The 18899-nt window shown below is 39.3% G+C and overlaps 3 protein-coding genes across 3 annotated transcripts in view; 2 read left to right on the forward strand and 1 right to left on the reverse strand.

The window, feature by feature from the left end:
* The first annotated feature begins 1906 nt into the window (after positions 1-1906).
* aqp11 (aquaporin 11) lies at positions 1907-5625 on the forward strand. The gene is made up of 3 exons (XM_075472986.1): positions 1907-2685; positions 3184-3300; positions 4704-5625. Exons 1-3 carry the CDS (start codon positions 2088-2090, stop codon positions 4802-4804), a joined length of 816 nt encoding a protein of 271 aa, XP_075329101.1. The 5' UTR covers positions 1907-2087; the 3' UTR covers positions 4805-5625.
* Positions 5626-8602: 2977 nt separating this feature from the next.
* Positions 8603-16617, reverse strand: clns1a (chloride channel, nucleotide-sensitive, 1A). Its single transcript, XM_075472987.1, has 6 exons — positions 16161-16617; positions 14063-14199; positions 11642-11776; positions 11202-11330; positions 10043-10216; positions 8603-8670 (listed from the first exon to the last, which is right to left on the reverse strand). The coding sequence occupies exons 1-6, from the start codon at positions 16277-16279 to the stop codon at positions 8603-8605; spliced, it is 762 nt and encodes a 253-aa protein (XP_075329102.1). The 5' UTR covers positions 16280-16617.
* Positions 16210-18899, forward strand: part of LOC142388088 (rhomboid-related protein 4-like) — a 40017-nt gene continuing 37327 nt past the window's right edge. The window contains exon 1 of the mRNA XM_075472985.1: positions 16210-17485. The gene's annotated coding sequence lies outside the window, so the exon portion shown is untranslated. The remainder of the gene's footprint in view (positions 17486-18899) is intronic.

Consider the following 18899-nt stretch of genomic DNA (forward strand, 5'->3'; position numbering starts at 1 on the left):
GTGGAACATGAGGTTTGTAGCTTTGGTTCAGACTGAAATGCCTCAAAAAGCTACAGGACTGATTTTGATAACATTTTCTGGAGATAATCACGCTTCACTGGGGCTGATTTATAATGAATTCGGTGATCCTTGACTTTTTCCCAAATGTCACCAGAAGGAGGACATCTTGTGTTGTGGGGTAAATATCTCCTTTGGGACATGCAGGCTGGAGTATCCATATGAGTACAGAAATACTTCTTAAGTTTTCATCATGCGCTTTGGTTTATCAACCAGTACAATCTCCTACCAAGAAAAGCAAACATTTGTCGTGTTGTCAGCTAAGATGTTCCACATTGCAGTCTAAGTTTCCCTCTTGTGTAATTAAAGCTTTTGGAGAGCCAGCATTAAGAACAGCCAACTTTCTGCCAATATTTTAGTCTCAAAACTATATTTCTACATTATTTTTTCACCTGTTTGCAGATAAGGTGACCTTACCTGTGACAGGAAATTCAGCAAAATGAGAGTTAGTAATGTGTTATGATTGTTATGTCTAAGGTTTCAAAGGTTCACAAACCTTAACAAACACGGCAACAATATCCACTAATTAAAAGCAAACTGGTCTCCTTTAGTTTCCAATCTAGAAGGAGGAACCACCAACAGGTTCTGGTCAGAGGACCTCAGTGATCTGCTCGATAGATATGTTTTTAGACCAGCCTGCTACCAGCTACCAGCCTGGTCAAATGTGACACCTAAATTTATGACTTTGGACTGAACCAACGAGGATGTTAAGCCCAAAGAAGAACTTCTGTTTTCCCCGTGTTGAGTGAAAGATAATTAGTCGCCATCCAGTTCTTTATGGCATCAATACAATCTTGTAAGATAGATATTGTGTGGAGAAAAATAAATGAACTAATGGATATCATGTGCATAACAATGATATGATACTTCTTTAAAGGTGTCCAAGTAGTAGTAAATACAGTGCAAACAAAACGGGTCCCAAAACAGAGCCTTGGGGCACACCACAGAGGAAAGCTACAGATGGGGACACAAAGTGGTCAGAAAAGCCAGGGTTGATCCAAGTTTTTAACCTGTAAATCATAATATCATGATCAGCTATGTCAAATGCTGCTGTTAAATCCAAAAGTAAAGGAACAGAGGCATCACCGGCATCTCTCTTCATTAAAATGTCATGAGAAGCAGTTTCAGTCGAGTTCAGGTCACGATACCCAGATTAAAACTTATCAACAAAGTGGATACCAACTCTACCAGACTGTATAATATCACATATGCAGCAAGGAAGAACATCGTCTTATAAGCGACAAACCCCCCACTATATCGAACTGGCACAAGATAATTATGGAACGTTTTCCTCTTGAGTACCTGACCTGTCTGCTTTACTCTTCAGAGGGACAGTTTTTGGACATTTGGACCCCATATCTCCACTTTTCTAACGCTACGGTGGCTTCAATGCTCTCGAGTGTCGTCCTTGGCTCTTTACTTGTGTCTTACCCATAATAATGTATTTACGACCTGGTCATTTCTATTATTTATTTTTATTATTATTATTATTATTTTTATTTTATTTTTTTATAAAAGGAAGAGGCTTCCTTTTCACTGTATTGGTGAAGGTGAAATGCAAATGTGTACTGTCTAGACCAATGTTGTACTGAGTGATGTTATTGTTTTATTGTTGTGTTTATGTTAATGTATAAAAAGCACAATAAACATATTTGAGAAAAAAAAACAAAGTTATGTTCAGCTAAGATATCATTTAGCGGTTTGACCACCACTTTTTCTAAGTGTATTTAACAAAAGGCAGCTTTGAGTTGGGTTTAAAATGAAAGAGAATGAATAAATAGGGGAGAACACATGAGGAGCACCAGGAGGAGGAGGAGGACTGTGAAACTCAGTCACTTCCGCACCATGTGAGCAACCAGGACTGCAGCTCATTTTCTCCCGGATGGAGCCCGCATCCTCCGGGATAGATCCGCAGTACCCCGCCGCAGCCACGGCTTCCATCAGCTTCTCACACCAGTGAACGAAACAAGTGCAGACAGAGGCCAACAGCACGCGCCGTTCCCGGCAGGGAGCGCAGACCCAGCGCGAGCATGAGTGCGGACGTGGCGGTGTCTCTGTCGGTGCTGGTCGGGATCGTGCTGCTGAGCGATGTGACCCGCAGGTTGCTGACTCGGGCCCTCGCGGACACCGGGCTCTCTGAGTACGCGGGGGAGCTCGTGTCCACCTTCCAGCTGTGCTGCTGCACGCACGAGCTTAAGATGCTGTCCGAGGTGGGCAGGATAGAACCCCAGCTCGCGCTCACCTTAACGTACCTGGCGTCCGTGGTGCACGGGCTCACCTTCAGAGGAGCCACAGGGAACCCCTCCGGTGCGCTCGAGCACGCGTACCGGGCGAAGTTCTCGGGTGGGTGTGCACTGTGGAGGATCGCGTGCCAGTTCGCGGCGGCCAAAGCTGCGCGTGCAGCCGTGCCCGTGGTCTGGGGTATGGGGTTGTCAGGACTGCACGTGCGGCACAAGTTGCTCGGTTTCCAGTGCATCAGCCCCATTCATGCCTCCCTGCACAAGGCCGCCGCCGTGGAGCTCGCGTGCGCCTTTGCGGTCCAAACTGTAATCACGCACACGCGGTCGGTGGAGGAGAAATACCGCGTGCACGCAGTAGCAGCAATCATCACAACGGTAGTTTATGCAGGTACGACCAACCCACTGTTATGTTTCCCTTCTTCTAAGGTCATTTTTAAACAAACTCCAGCTTAGTTTGACTTGTTATTGATCAAATGTCACGTGATTCTGACTCAGGCTCTTGCTCAGAGGTACTTCAGCAGGCAAATAACTAGTTGCCTTAATTTGGCCCTTATTTATTCAGTTAAGTTACCCTTCTGTCGTCATACTTTACATTTTATTTTTGGTGTTTTAAATGCTAACCTGCAGCAGACTGATGCCAATTAATCTCTTTTTTTGTTTTTTACCAAAAACTGTCATGACACTGGCATCACCCATCTGACACTCACAGTTATCCGAACAGCCTGACAGTGACTGGCAGAGATCATGGACATTAAACTGGTGTCATTCGTCTCACTTTTACCTTCAACAGCTCTCTCCTGACTCAGTGTGGTCAGCTTTTTGGTGGTTGTAAACTGATTAACCACCTCATTCACAGATTTAAGTGTGTAAATGTTTTTCTGTCCAGGTGGCCGTGTGACAGGAGCCGTGTTTAACCCAGCGCTGGCCTTTTCCACACAGTTCCCCTGCAGTGGGAACACCTTCCTGGAGTACTGCCTGGTGTACTGGCTGGGCCCACTGCTGGGTAAGACCATCTTTAACATTTTTGAAAAGGCAGAAAGTTCTCATAAACACTGGTTTCCAGCACTTTGCTGTATATTTCAACCCACTGCTTGGCTCTGTGGCTCGCTGTGATCTATAAAAAGGTGAGAGCCACCAAATTTTGCAGAGCTGCAAGGTGAAGATATTGTCATACCTTCAGTTTTAATATTCAAACTGAAGCTTTAATGTTCTGCAAACAGAACTGAACAGAACTCTGTAATGGAGGCCTTCGGGTCCCTCACCCTCACTCTGAAAATGTCTATGCAGACGTGTTATTGATCTGAATCATGAGCGACTGGCAGAGAGCAGTGTAACTTAACAAGTATACAAATGTATCTATTTCTATCTCTTTACTGGAATATGTGAACAATATATACAATATATACAGTATATATATATATATATATATATATTTATATATATAACAATATTTGTGAGCAATACTCACCTCTTCCTAGTTGCCTTTTTTCGACAGGACATGGGACAAGCAAATAGGCCCAATTACCTGCTTAGAAGTTTCTGGAGTGCATGTTCACAAATAGGGGAAATAATTGAGAAAGATGTAATATTGATTGAAAAGATGTTGCAAAGTATGTGTCATTTAATAATTTATATGTAAATATTTATTCTTAATGTTTATTTTTTGTGGTGTTGGTTTTGCTTTGGTACTGTAGTCCCACCTCAATGGGCTGTCCCAGTTAATAGTCTACAGCAGGAGGGTATAAAAGCAGTGAGTCGCCCTCAGTTTATCTCAGAAGAGTTGTGAATAAATGTTTCTGTGAAAACCTACGTAAGTACGGACTAATTACAGCCAAACTGACAAACTCTAAAATCTGTTTTTAATCAAGCCATTTCCGTTTGTTTTGAAGCAAGACTTTCACATCTTAGTGTGATGCTCCTATTAAAATCTAATAAGCTGCTTAAATGTTGAATTCTCGGGACTCGTTTGTTTTTGGCTCACAAACACATTTACTCTTTGTTTGAGGGTGGAAAAAACACAGAAAAATACTAACTTCCTAATGGATACATTTGTGGATTCATGTTGGAGTTTTAAGGCAGTTTTAAATTTAAGTTACATATTATTACTACTTATGAGAGGGAAATATGCATGTTTTTAAATAACTTATTGAGCAATTAAAGCACCATATCACTGTTTAATGAGCTCTTTTGTCTGTTATTGAATGTTGATAAAGTATGATACACCGACCATCTATAAAAGACACTAAATTATACAAACTTCTCTCATCCATAATATTCCAAATTTGAGCGACACCAGGAAATATAAATCTATATTTCTACCATTTTATCGTGTTTTTTTTTTAAAAGTAAATCTCTAAATTGTATAAACATCCCCACTTTGATTCTTCTACACTCTTGGTTTTCCAGGTATGACGAGCTCAGTGCTGCTGTTTGATAAACTCACACCCACCCTGTGGAGGAAATCTTCGTCTCTTCATCTCCCGCTGCAGACCAAGAAGGAGGCATGAGCATCTCAGGACATAGACCGTCGACCTGCTGCTTCGACAGAGGAAGACAATTAACACTGATATGCACTTTTTTAAACACAATTCATACTGTTATATTTATGGTGGACCATTGTCACCGGAGCGATTTCACATCAGAAGCACATCGAAGAAGCTAAACACAAACTAAACTTGTAAACAGGTTGATTTTACAACAGAGTCAGCTGGTTGGACAACAGAAATCCACACAAAATTTGAGTCAAACTCTTGAATCAGCACCTTTTAAAGACAGCTTACTAAAGAAACTTTGCATGATTTATTAGAGAATCACTTATAAACAACATTAAACATCACCTTGAATCCACACGTCTGGCACAAACTCACTAATATCTGCCTGTTTTGAAATGTTTTGCAAACAAATATTATAATTTTAACATATTCACTGATCTAGGCTGTATTTTTTATGTAATCCATCACTTATTTGAGCTAATACACGAATCATTCAACTGTAAACTGTTCACAGAAAGTAAGTGAGATTATTATAACAATAAATATTATCTGTACAGTACTTTTTAAACAGTAACAAAGTGTTTAACAGACTCGTAAATGCAGCATAATGCATGTTTTTACTCAATGTGACGTTCCAAAACAAAGCACAGTTTTAGTTTTTGCACAGATTAAATTGAAAACTGTAAAATCAGATCAAACTTTGTTATAACTGTTCAGTTGGGTTCTTAAAACAGATGAATTGGTTGGTTGTGCCCTAACGGGGCTGCAGCTAAATAAAAAAAATAAAGATGATAAAACAGTTTTTTTGGTTTCTGGGTGATTTAGATTTTTTCTACATTTGGTTTCACAAATGCATCAAAAGATGATTTTAGAATAATTGTCCAGTCATAACTATAAGATGCTAAAACTAAACTTAATATTAACCCTTGAACTTCCTGCTCTACCATTTAGTGGAGCACATTTTTCACTGACTTTACTCTGTTTTATCAGATTAGTGGAAGTAAATGTACCTAAAACCTAAAAAGAAAGTATGTGTTATGACATTACTTTACCATAAAATGTCACCTATTTGTGAAAAAAGCACTGATTCTGATTATTGCTCCAAGGAAATTGAAAAAAATGCAAATAAATGACTAAAGTTGATCTAATTATACAGACGTTTGTTATCCTTAATAAACAGGGGATCCTGCATCGCTGTCAACAGATAAAATCCTGCACACTGATAAATATGGATTATTAATGGACAGATAATGACCACATTTTGAGGAGTTACGATTCCTCCAACCATGCTGTTGTTAAAAACCAGTAGAACACAAAAATCGTCTTTACATTTGAGACATTTTTTAACTGTAAAAGCCGGTGTGTGATACAGTTCAACCAAACACAAACCAGGAAGGGTTTTATGTTGTGCCCCAGTGTCAGAGTGGTGACAGTGCATGGATCCATGAAGATTAAATCTAATTTAATGCACCGATGCTGGTAACATTCACACAAACTACGACAGAGCTGCTAAACTTTGCTCCGTGTCAACCTAAATGCCTCCTTTGGCAATCAAACTCTTGGTTTTCAGGACCTTATTTCACACATTTGCTGAACCAAACAGGTTTTTGGAAAGTCACTTTCACTTTGGTTTGAACTCAAATAACCTCTCTGGCTTCATTCGGCCCAAGTATTGGTTTTATGTTGGGATTTTCCTCCATTTTAAAACCTAATAAGACCAAAGATCAGTAACACATAGTTAGACATGAGCAATAATATCCAAGTTATTGGTGTTGACTGAAGGTGTGCTGAATCTGTAAAGGGACAAGAGGCAGTGAATTATAATGAATCAGGCAAAAATAATATACAAAAACTCTTAATTTATTGACAATTTCTTACAAAGACATCAAATCTCAGCAGGGAAATCAGATAGCAAATTGGTCTTTAGGTAGAAAACAAACAGAAACTCAGTGTTTTGGGTATTTGGGGCTGCGTCTCGTTAGAAACAGTAGCTCAGGTGTCACAAAAATGCAGAAAGAACAGCACAGTTTGTTGATATGACCTCAGACATTTAACGCTGAAAGCACGCTGCGATCTGTGAGCATCGACACAGCACACGAGAGCAGAAGTGGAAAGCTGGCTCTGTTTTGACTGCCAGCAGATGGGAAAAGGTTGTTTTGACAGAGAGAACAGAAAATTCCTGAAGCAGGAAGAGTGGATGAGTAAGAGCTGAGAGCCTTAAATAAGTGCTCTGTCCACTTCTTTAATCCCATGATGCAACACTGTCAATGTGCCCGACCACGGAGATGCTTCCCATCTACAGAAAGAGACACAAGACAAGCAATGTTTACACGTTTCAGTAAGTTTCTTCATTATGTTGCCTGTCAAATCATTTTCAGACTCAATGTTCATTAGAAAATAACCCAAATGTGATCAGATTATATCTGCATTGTTCCTAAAAACCATCCAAGAATGGGTGGATTTCCTTAGTTTTGTGTATCCTGTTTAATCCAGAGTACATTTTCAATGGGAATTACAGCAAGTGCATTCAAACAGGTGGTGGATCTCATTAAAAAACAAAGAGAAGAAGCTGGCCAGTCTGAAAAGAATAAATAAAAGTGCTTAGATGTACTTCTATTCTTTAAGACTCAACTTGTTCACAAAAGCCTTGCAGTTAACTTTTTTAAAATCTAAAATCATTTTAATTTGAGGCAAAACTATGACGTGAAACAAATTGATGAACTAATATTTGGGGCAAAGCCATATTTTATTTCTCCACACCGGTGACAATTACCAATAACTACTATGATAATAATTAATACTAATATTAATAAAAGCACTTAAGAAAGACGATTTCTGCTGAGATGCTGTAGCATTGACGTTGTGCTATTGGGTTAAGCTAATTCTCTTTTATAATGGACACTGTGCAGTATTTTCTCTTTGCTTTAGTTTGAAATAGCCCCAAACTTTAGACACGTTTAATCTGTTTAACCTGTGGAACAAACACAAGGGAAACATTTCACGTTAGCATTTTAATGGAGGCTAACAAGAGGCTTGTTAGCCAAGAGGGACGCTAGCAGAGAACAGAAGTAAGCTGAGGCTCGGGCTGGGCGCTGAAGCCACTTTTTTAATCAACTTTAGTAATTGTGTTGGACAAATAGTGGCTAATTTCTGTTGAAATGTCACCAGAACTACAGCGTAAGCATGAACACACCATCATATTTTCCTTAATGTGCCCATCAGAGCAGCTTCAGCCTCTTAACGTGAACTAATATTATCTGAGTCACATCAAAGTACAACCAGAATATAATGAAAAAGCTCATTTTATCAGACCACGTTGCATCTGTAAAAATCAGAGACGGCTGGTTAAGCTTTCGCGTTGTCACCGTGTTGTCTGAAAAGAGACAATAAAAAAGTAAATAAGAGGCGTTGTTAGGATTCCAGCTGCATTAAAATACAGTAAATTAAAGTAGAGACAGTAAGAGAGGAGCAGACAGATGTTAACTGCTGACACAGCTGGACATTAGGTGGAAATTAAAGTGTTATCAATATCAGAATGACTGTTTTTAGAAAAATACATTTTACAGCCACAACACCCAGACCCGAGCGTGACTTTACGTACAAGCTAGTTCATAATGTACATTTTTTTCTCTTAGAAATAGTTTAAATAAATAAAAGTATTTCTTATTCGTTTACTCAATAAATAATTGTTGGCAGAATTCAGTTTGCAGAGAACTCAGGAAAAGTTTTTGCATGGAAAAAAACATGTCCAACGATGACTTTTATGATAAATTGAGGCATGTGGGACAAAACTGGGTGAAAGACTGAAACTTACTAGTGCTCCACATCTGCATCCTCAAACTGACCGGCCTCCATCGCGTCAGCATCCACCTCCATACCATCTGTCAACGACAGCAAAGCACCCTCAGACCTCACAAACCCAAATACGCATGTTGACATTATCCACAAATACGGCGGATTTTATCCTGCAAACACACGGTTAAACTGTAACCGTGCTAAACTCTCCACACCGAGATGAGAAATGAGACACAGCAAATAACAAATTGCTTAAATAAGGACCATGCACACATTTTTCTTTTGGTTTTGGATGAGTATTAAAGAGGAAGTGGATCAAATTTGCACCTAAACGGATGCTAAATACAGATCAGATCAGTATCTGCTACTCAGACCGATTGATAAGCAAACTTTAACAACAAACTGGACTAAAACAAATCCAGCAACTAAGGAGTGGGTTCAGAGACTGAATGTTTACACAAAGATGGAGTTGTGTTGCCAGATGTTTCGGGTTTTTAAGTGAGGTTGGGTTGTTATTAAAGAGAAGACCGGTGTAATATAGACCGCCATGCTGTAAATATCTCTGGCCGTTACATATGAGTTTATCCATTTGGGTACGTAGAAACCATAAGAATATTTAGGTAATGCATAAACAGCAATAAGATCCACTGTTGATTTAAATTACGGGGAAAAATGTGCATAAAAAGTTAAAAAAAAAAGAATGAAAAATCCAAATATTAGTTTGTCATTTGAGCTAAATTTCTTAGTTTGTCAAAGAATTCAAATTCATCCCTAAAGTTTAAAATTTTTCTAATTTTTCCAACTTTAGAGTCTATAATTATATAATTTTTTTGGGAGTTTGTACAGATGAATTAAAAGTGACTTCAAACTGATTCACTTTGGTATATTTGATATATTTCAGAAAAACATCTTTCTCTTCTATTCATCTTTTAGGATTTTTTGCTCAATATTTCTGACCTGATCTTCATATCTGGAAGGTTATTTTTACTTTTAGTCTTACATCTGAATGTAATTATTCTGATCTGGTCATGACGTGTTCAGTAAAGTTGGCCACATGCTATGACGTAGACAGTTTTCCAAAGTCGGCGATGTCATCGTTTGGTGTAAAATGGTCATAAAACTCAATCCGGACTGTTTTAAGGAGCTCTTTCTCACATTTTTGGGATGACAACAAAATCAAGCATGTTTAATATTATTGTAAGTGTCGAGTTTTGTTTGCAGCTGTGGCTAAAAGCTGTTTATCGGTGGACTGAGAAAAATCTAGTTGTGGTCTTGCAAATAGTGACCCTGCAGGATCTGGAGACTTGGAAGACGGGGTGTTAATCTTTTAAAAATCTTTTTCAAAGCAGTCTCGTGTATGGGAGGCATTAGCCATCTAAATAATCGAGGATAATAATCGTAACAGTTATATTTAAAAGAGAACAAAGTGCACCAGGCAGCTGTGAGCGTGAGGCAAACCTTCGAATTCAGCCTTGGTTTCTTCGGTTCTCACTCCGGCCATGTGGTACTGCTGCGCCACAGACTGGGCCAACATGCCCTCCAGCCGCTCCAGTGTGGCCTGGCCCTCCTGCGTGAGCGCCGACAGACCCTCGTCACAGGTGTAGAAGGTCGGGATGTCGGCATGACCGTGCTCTAAGTGGGTGGAGATGGGATCTTTTTAGACTTTATGTTAACATTTAATAGAAGCTTTAAAGAAAACTACTTTTCTCTCTGGTCTTCTGGGCATTTCATGCTGAAACTTTAGATCTGTTTGCTGTTGAGAAGCGAGATCATGGGAGTATAAACTTGTATATAAAAACACACCCTTTGTTCATGGAGCCTGCCGTCTTTCTCCAGCTGCCTGTGGATCACTTTTATCTGATCGTACACAATTTATTTGAGCTGCTCTCTGTGTGGTCTGTTAAGAGCAACAGCTTGTGACGAGTGTGCAGTTTACTCCCATAAACCCTGAAGTGTTGTAGTCAGAAAAGGCTTCAGGATTAGCTTTCTTCTATCGTCAGACTGTTCCGATTGACAACAGAAACACTTTATTCTGCTGTCGTGATGTGAAATTGTTCAGTGATGAATTCTGGATGTCTCACCTGCTTCTGCAACCGTCGAGTCCGAACAACCGGTTCATGAAGAGGACGACAAACGCAGAAAAGCAATAAGTCAGTGAACAGTTTGCAGGTCATTACTTTGCATTGTTAAGTGAAAACCTGCAGTTTAGACCTCCGATTGGGGGCCAGATCTTTCCATGACAATAAAAACTCTATGAATACTAAAATCAGATAGAAAGTGAGCGACAAAATGTCAAATATCCAAACATGCCATTTCTATAAACCATCTCTGGATCTTTAAAAATATCAGTGGATGTAAAACTAAGATATCAAGACTGTCAGAACTCCAAATCTACTGGTTGATGGATAACTCGCCCACCATCTGGCATAAAGAGCATGAATTTGTGTATACGTCAGTCACGGCAGCTATAAACAAAGACAGAGTTACATCTCTGCTTGTTCAAAAGGTTCGATGAACTACCGGCTGTTTTACCGACAGCTGCTCAGGTGGGATTTAAGTTAAAGACCTTTTTAGTCCCTCAGCTGTGTGTCCTCACTCCATAAAAAGTGAAATAAACTGAGCTCCTTGTCCTCACCGGCCTCCTCCACGTCGTACTCCTCCCCTTCGAAGTCGTTGTCGGAGTCGTCGTCGTCCGGGTCGGGATGCAACGCCTGGCACTCGCACATCGCTGAGAACATGGGCTGCACTGCACACAGACGGACGCTCAGACAGTGCAACCTTACGGCTGTTATTTCAACTATCTATCAGAGTAAAAAGCCTTTTCCGGTTCAAAATAATTTACACAAACAAGGTGAAACAGTTCTTGAAGCTGAGACCGGGCGTTGTTCTCTGTGATATTCTTAATGTTTTCTGTTTATTATTATGACACCAACTTACATTTATCAGCTCAGAATCATACGTCGGTGTGGTTTAAAGCCTCTCTGATGTGGCTTACTTGTGGAGCTGCCTGATAAATGGGAAGTCGGTGTATGTGTCATCCTTAATGTGGTCACTCACGTGACATTTTGTCGCTGGGCACAAATCGAATCTCTGTGATCACTCCCTCATCGTCATCATCACCGCTGCTGCTGCTGCTGCTGTCATCATTGTCACCATCAGCGTTCCTTTCTGCCATTTCTGCCTCATTCTCATCTGTTAGGAGGGAAAATTTGATCCAGTTTTAAATGAACAATATCCAGTTTTACAGTTCTATCTACCAGTTTGGAGATTTATTCATCTTTATTAAGCTGTTATTTACTGACTTCTAATCCCTTAGTTTGAACTTGTTTAGTTCTCAGTTGTAAAACGATTAACAAGCTGCTAAAACTAAAATTTGACAAGCAGGATCATGTGCAATTTGACCATTTGTCTTATAAAATGATTCACACAATTAATATTCTGCTGAAGGGTAATCAGTTTAACAGTTCAGAGTACACTCTACACCTTTGAGAGTGAACTAACATACATGTATCATAAGCAGAAATGGGCATTAGATCAAAGGACTGAAGGAAAAGCTTGTGTAAAAACTTAGTTAATGAAAATAAAACCTGTGCTTCAAAGCTGAAAGAGTACTGCAGCCTCTTTATAAGTTTTTATGCAATACACAGAGCACCTTTCAATGAAATATAAGGAAAAATACTGGATAAAATGCAAATCTCTGCTGTAACAGTCTTCCTGTTGTGAAGAGATGCAAAAAATGGATCCAAAGAATTAAAACCAAGAGCTGTTATGACACCAAATAAAACCGTGAACAGATGCTGCATCTAAGGACCTACTGACTGATTTGTGACCTTTGGGTCTATTTTTAACCTTTATCAATCATGCCTGCTGATCAGGCGTTCAGGCTTACGTATACAGTTCTGTGATGTTAAAACAACAGCAGAGAAGTTTGTGAACCTTAAACTATGTGCTTCTAACTCATTTTGAAGTACAGTGACTTTTGTTATCCACATTTTCAGGTTTGAAACTCTCAAAGAGTACCTGCCCCACACCGTTTAGCTTTACGGTTTCAGACAGTTTTGTGGGCTTTTGATGGAGTCTTCAACGTGACAACAAATTGAGGTGTGTGGCTGTAAATATGCAGGGCTCAGATGGAGATATATTTTAAAGACAGTTGTGTTACATCCCACAATTGTAGGAGTCAAAGTTATTTCAGCAAACAAGCTGCCAGATGGTTTTTACTGTTTACACAGTTTAGAGATAAAAATCAAATCAAATGTATTTGTATAGCACATTTCATGTACAAAACAATTCAAAGTGCTTTACATAAAATAAAAGCATTGCAGCAGGGAGTGGAAGAAGCATTAAAAATACATAAAATAATATAAAGAGAAACAAATAAAATCATTTAAATTAATTTAAAAACAAGCAACAGTCTAGATAAGTTAAAAGATATCGTGCAGATTTCATGCATAGACACATGAGAAAAGAAATGTTTTTAACCTGGATTTAAAAATGTCTCCATTTGGTGAAAGTTTAATCTCCACTGGCAGTTTGTTCCACTTGTTTGCAGCATAACAGCTAAATGCTGCTTCTCCATGTTTAGTCTGGACTCTGGACTGGACCAGCTGACCTGAGTCCTTGGATCTAAGAGCTCTGCTGGCTTTATATTCTCTGAACAGATCACAGATGTATTTTGGGCCTTAGAGATAAAAAGCTGGCCCCAGAGACAAATTTATCCAAACAGTGTACAGCACATGCTTCAAGATATTCACATATTTGAGTTCTTTAAGAGCAATAAGGTTGAAGCTACAACCAAATTGTCATGGAACGAACCATCCTCTGAGCTGGTCTCTATGTGAAGACAGCAGTGAAATGAGTGTCCACGGACCGTCTACGAGGTGCAACGCTGAAATGAGCAGCAGCTTATTGTGTCATGTTAAAGTGGGACATGGTGAAATTCACTGTTTTTATAACAAAGCTCTGCTCTGTAATCTGGGAAGCTTTTTTTTTTTTTTTTTTTTTAATTTGTCCAAGTTAACCTGACAGAAGGTTCCTGAAATCTGATTAGACGCATGTTTGTGTTATGGCTGCTATGGTTTCAGGCTCTGCAGCAGGTGCCGGGCTGATATCGGCTGAACTTCCAGCAGCTCTCAGACAACCGTCTCCTGCACGAGTCACGCATCCCCTCTCTCCTCTCAGCCAGCTACAGCCACAGTTTGCAACACATGAGATGCTTAATGTAACTTTATGCATCGTTTACCTGGAGGTTGTTAGGGTGGGCTGACATTTTCTTTTCAATCTTTTGTTTTGTACAGGTCCTTTCTGATTTAGAGACTTTTGTTTTGATTGTCATTTTGGCCTTGGACCATCCTGAAGTTAAGTCTAATTTAGCTCATTTAAACCTTAACAATCTCTTAACGTGTCTCAACCACCCCAGGGTATAACAGTAGAGCCTAAATAACTGAACCACATTTGAAAACGTTACGTTGCCCTCACCGCTGAGTTTGCCGTTGACCATGACATACAGGTGCTCCTGGGGGTAAGCGCTGACATCTTTGGAGATGGCGTGAAGACCAATGGTGGGATACTCCAGAGAGAAACCCATCCCTGAGCCATCAAACCATGACAGGCGCCTGTGACAAACAAAAAACACACAATTGACATGTGTTGGTTGGTTTAAACAGAACCTGTTAACATAGTGAACATTTGCATCACAAAGTATCCAAAGTAAATTATCTAAAAGGAGTATATTATGAAGTGAGATTAGTCTGCACGCTACAACGGAGCAGTACATGTTCTAAATTAAAAGCCCCATCCTTACACTTATTACTTGTCCCGTTGATATCTTGAACAGCAAAATTAGAACGTAACAACAGTTAAATTATATCAGTCAAAAGTATGGAACATGTGTTGATGCCTGACAAAATCAAATCAAAAGTCAATGTCCAACACAGTGGAACAATTAAAAAAATATTTCAGTCGTTAAGAAAATGGTCCAGCACAAACTTTTAGCCTTGAGAGAAATCAAACCCGTTTACCAGAACTCTGTGTTTAATAAACAACTTTTAAAACAATATCCAGTCTTGGTTAAAGACATACAAACAGATTAAGACGTACCAGTGTATAAGATAAGCCACCGAACAAACTAGTGCAGTTACTGTACAAGTAATTGGACGTTGCCATAGGAACCTACAAGCATTTAGATGGTGATGCTTAAAAGGTTCAAATTGGTTTCCGACATCTTTTCGACAAGGTGGTTAACCAAAGAAAGCAATCTAATACATTTTAATTTTACCCCATTTAGTAGGACAGGGTTAAAAAGTATTAGATTATTATTTCCTAGTCCCTGGATCGATTTATATACCATTTTAAGCATAATGTGCATTAGGAATCTCACGAGATTTGTCCCATTAAGCCATTATTGCGAGATTAAGCAACGAGATGCAAGCAACAGGAAGAACCGACCATTTTTTTTTAAAACATTTTTTATTTTATTCTTGCCTTTCGTAAAATAGTCGAACAAACAAATGGTCAGAGTCATTAATACATACACCATAACATTATAAACATAGCAAGGGCGGATTTTATATAGACATTAAATATGGAGCATAAATAAAAGGTTTTTGTCATCTGATTCAGAGATTTTGTAGGAGACTTCCCTTATTTTATTAGTGAGGAGGAATTTATAAATGTTATTCCAGTTTAGATTACCTGTAAAGTTAGACCAGTGGGGTACAACAGCAGGGGCAGTGGCTGTCACACCTGGAGGCAGGTGTGTGGCAGCTTTTTGGATATAGAAAGCATGCTGAACGACAGCAGCTTAATTTAACCAAAGCAAAAGTATCAATGTACCTGACTAATAAAGTGTAAACCCTCTTTAATAGCCGAGCCACATTTGTCCTGAAAGTGAATTATGTGAATCGATATTGATTCGAATCAGACATTGAATTGAATCGATTTAGGACTGTCAGTTAACTGTATCAATTAAAAAAAACTATCCATCAAATAAATGTTTACGGGGTTGACTATATTGATGATGGCTTTTTTAGAGGTGCAACTGATTACTGCCTTTTTGAGAATAACAGTGTTTAATCCATATAACTTGTATCAACAAACAGCTAAAAATGCTAATTAGAAGATAACTCTTCACTTTAATATTTCTGCTGTCAGTTTTTAGAGGCCTTTTATTTTCCATTGAAATGCAGAAATGATTCCAGAGTCAGAGGGCTATTTATGAAAAACATACTAGTGCCATGTTATTTTGTCATCACCCAGTACAGCAGACACTACTCTGAAAACTGAACTACTTAAAAATCATACTAAATGGTTGCCTTGTTCAGATGAACCAACAAAAACACCCAAAAAACTCAGAAATCACAGAAACTCTACTGATTTCCACTTGACTTCCAATCATTTTGAAAAGGACAACACCGGAAGTTCCGCTATCTGAACAGTTTGTAGTCTTTATGCCCTAAATATTATGAATATTTCACATCATATCAGTATCCAAGGATGATTAATTATTGTTAAACATAAATCTGAACCTGAAACTGTCTGTTTAAAGTGAAAAACAAGCGCCACGTGCATCACTTACGTTTCTGCAACGTATAGCGTGCCACAGCCCATCCTCTGACCGTTCACCACCGCCGTGGTGTCGGCTTGCTCGTGCCGCACTCCTTCGGTAGGAGGATGGAGGTTCTTCAGTAAAACCATCGTCCGTGTAGCCGTAAATGTCAACGATGCGACGAAAGCAACAGAAATCTGGTGTCAACAAGAAGCTGCGTGACCTACTTCGTGCCACAAAGCTGGCTAATTTGACACGGGAAAACTTCTTCGTAACGGCGTTCCCGACAGCTGGAGACGGATAAATGGCGAGACTGGTTGTGTGCTTCTTCTCCCGGATTATCAAAACCAAGACGACTCGTTCGTAGGGTTACCAAAGACGGTGTAGAGTCTCAAAATGCTCCAGTTAGTTAGCGAGCTGTTGCTCCTGCTGCTCTCAAGTATCGAGCTACGTCGAGCTGAAATATCGCGGTTCGTTCAATACGTAAACACAATACGTCACCACGTTGATCATACGTTGGGTTGTTCCCGTTTCTTACGTAACTTCCATATTCACGTAACTTACGTTTCTACGTAAATTAATTTTCACACGTTAGTGCAATCACAGATTCTATAATACTATTAGTTATAATGGCTGTGGTGCAATCTAGTGACCAAAAAATGTTAGGCTACTTATTAAAAATATCTGTCATTAACATTTAATCTTTAAAGCGTTTTGCTTTAAACTTTTAATTCAACATTTCCTGTTACATGATCATTTACAATATTCATAACAAAGTGGAAAGTGCAACCAAAATAAGAATCAAAACACATTAAAATCTTAACCAAGCCTTAAAGTCGTCGCCTTTATGTTTATTTAGGTTTATTGTTGAAGATGATTAAATGAGTTCCATTGGCAGCACCTGCTGTGGGAAAAAAAAAAAAAAAACGCAAAGAAAGCTGGCCTAGAGGGAATGTGCCTGAGAGAAAAACACATTATTTCAGCTATTTATTCGCGTGCCGCAGTTGTACCACATTTTCAGACTGAAAGTTTGTCCTGGTTCAGTTCTGTGGCCTCCCCTCCCCTCCCCTCCCTTTTTAGTGATCGATCAAATTTCCTTCGATTCAGGTCCGAATCAGCGTTGGCATGGCAACAGGAGCAATAAATTAAAATGTTTTCATTTAAACGTTTGGCAAAATATCTCTGGTTAGGCAGCTAGCTCTTGGTTGCGCTTTAACGCCATGTAACACCAAGTCCGTGTCCAAAATACACAAGAGCAAGAACGCATTAGAAAGTGATGGAGTGTCCGGAGGAGCGGAGACGCGTTTGGAAAACTGCGACCTGGCTGATCCAGAAGGGATCCAGCTGACACTTGGGTAAGCAGCAATTAATCAAAATCAGAAAAAGTAGGCTACACATGTAGCTTTTTCACATTGTGCAAATGTCTAAACCTGGTCGTTTGAGAATGCTCTTTATACAAAAGTCAAACTTAAAAATAATCATTCAAAAACAGTCTCACCCAGGCTCTAAGGTGGTACATAGAATAGATTTCTAGATTTCCAGTCATTTGAATTACTTTGTTAAACATCTAAGAAGATGTAATTTTCTTTCATGTGTCGAATGGCTAGGATACAGCTTATGCAATATGAGAAAACTGAAAGGAAATCTTTATTTAATTGAGTGATTATACGGAGAAGAAAACTAATTAAAGGTAGGGTAGGAGATCCTGGATTTTGAGTCCAGCGAAGCTGCATTTTGAAAATACACAGGTAAAAAGTCCCAACCCTTTTCTTCACTTTCCCCCTGAAGGCACGCCTCTGGAGTACATGAACGTGCACGAAGGTGCACGAGCGCTGTTCTGACAGCAAGCATCGATCGTTGCCGTATTTAGTATATGATAACTATACGTTTAATAATGCTAGGTGCTAGCCAAGCTGGCTCTAGTTTAGCTTCCTGCCAAGCTTCTGGACGCGTAATTCGTTCACGGAGCAGGGTACGCACACAGGGGGGGGGGGGGAGAGAGCAGATTGCAGTTTGATAGATGCATCAGAATCCAATCATTGTGAACGGTCCGTTCAGTATGATTGGATACTGTTTTTCCTAGATTGTACGTTCTAGAGGCCACTAAAACTTTTCATATTTGTGTCAAAACCTTTAATTAATTGGTTGCAATGGGGGTGTGAAGAGTATTTCAAGCAATATGTAAAAAAATGTTCCAGAAAAGGATCCCCTACCCTGCCTTTAACTTTAGTTCTAAATGCTTTAAGCATAAACATTCTAATCTAATCTAAGCACCCCTAAAAAAGAAAACACAGGCCTGTTATCAGTATTTAGGTTATATCTTTAAATTATTTTCAAACGTACATTTTAGAGTCATGAGACAAACAGTTACCTCATTAAACCGGATGTTGGTGACAGACGGTTGTTAATACTCCCGTACAGCAGGTGGCGCTGAGCAGCGTCAAAAGTTGGTCGTGACGTGTGGTTGGTAGCTAAAAAAATTACTTAAAATCATCTCTCCAAGCTGGCGTGGATGCACCTGTAAGCTTAAACGTCACTGTAGTTATTTGTCTATAACTAGATAGATTTCCATGAGCTAAGCTTATGTTTGTTCACTGTAGCTGACACAATATTTCTTACTCTGAGAGAATAAAACAGTAGGCCACTGTGCAAAAGTCTTAAGCCACCTCTTATTTATGTATTTTACTCCCAAGGAGCCAGACTTTTTTCTGAATTCTCTTAGTAGTCTTGGACATAGTTTGCCTGGCTTTTTGAAGTCCTGTCACAGTT

The sequence above is a fragment of the Odontesthes bonariensis genome, chromosome 9 (assembly GCF_027942865.1).
Source record: "Odontesthes bonariensis isolate fOdoBon6 chromosome 9, fOdoBon6.hap1, whole genome shotgun sequence".
Lineage (NCBI taxonomy): Eukaryota > Metazoa > Chordata > Actinopteri > Atheriniformes > Atherinopsidae > Odontesthes > Odontesthes bonariensis.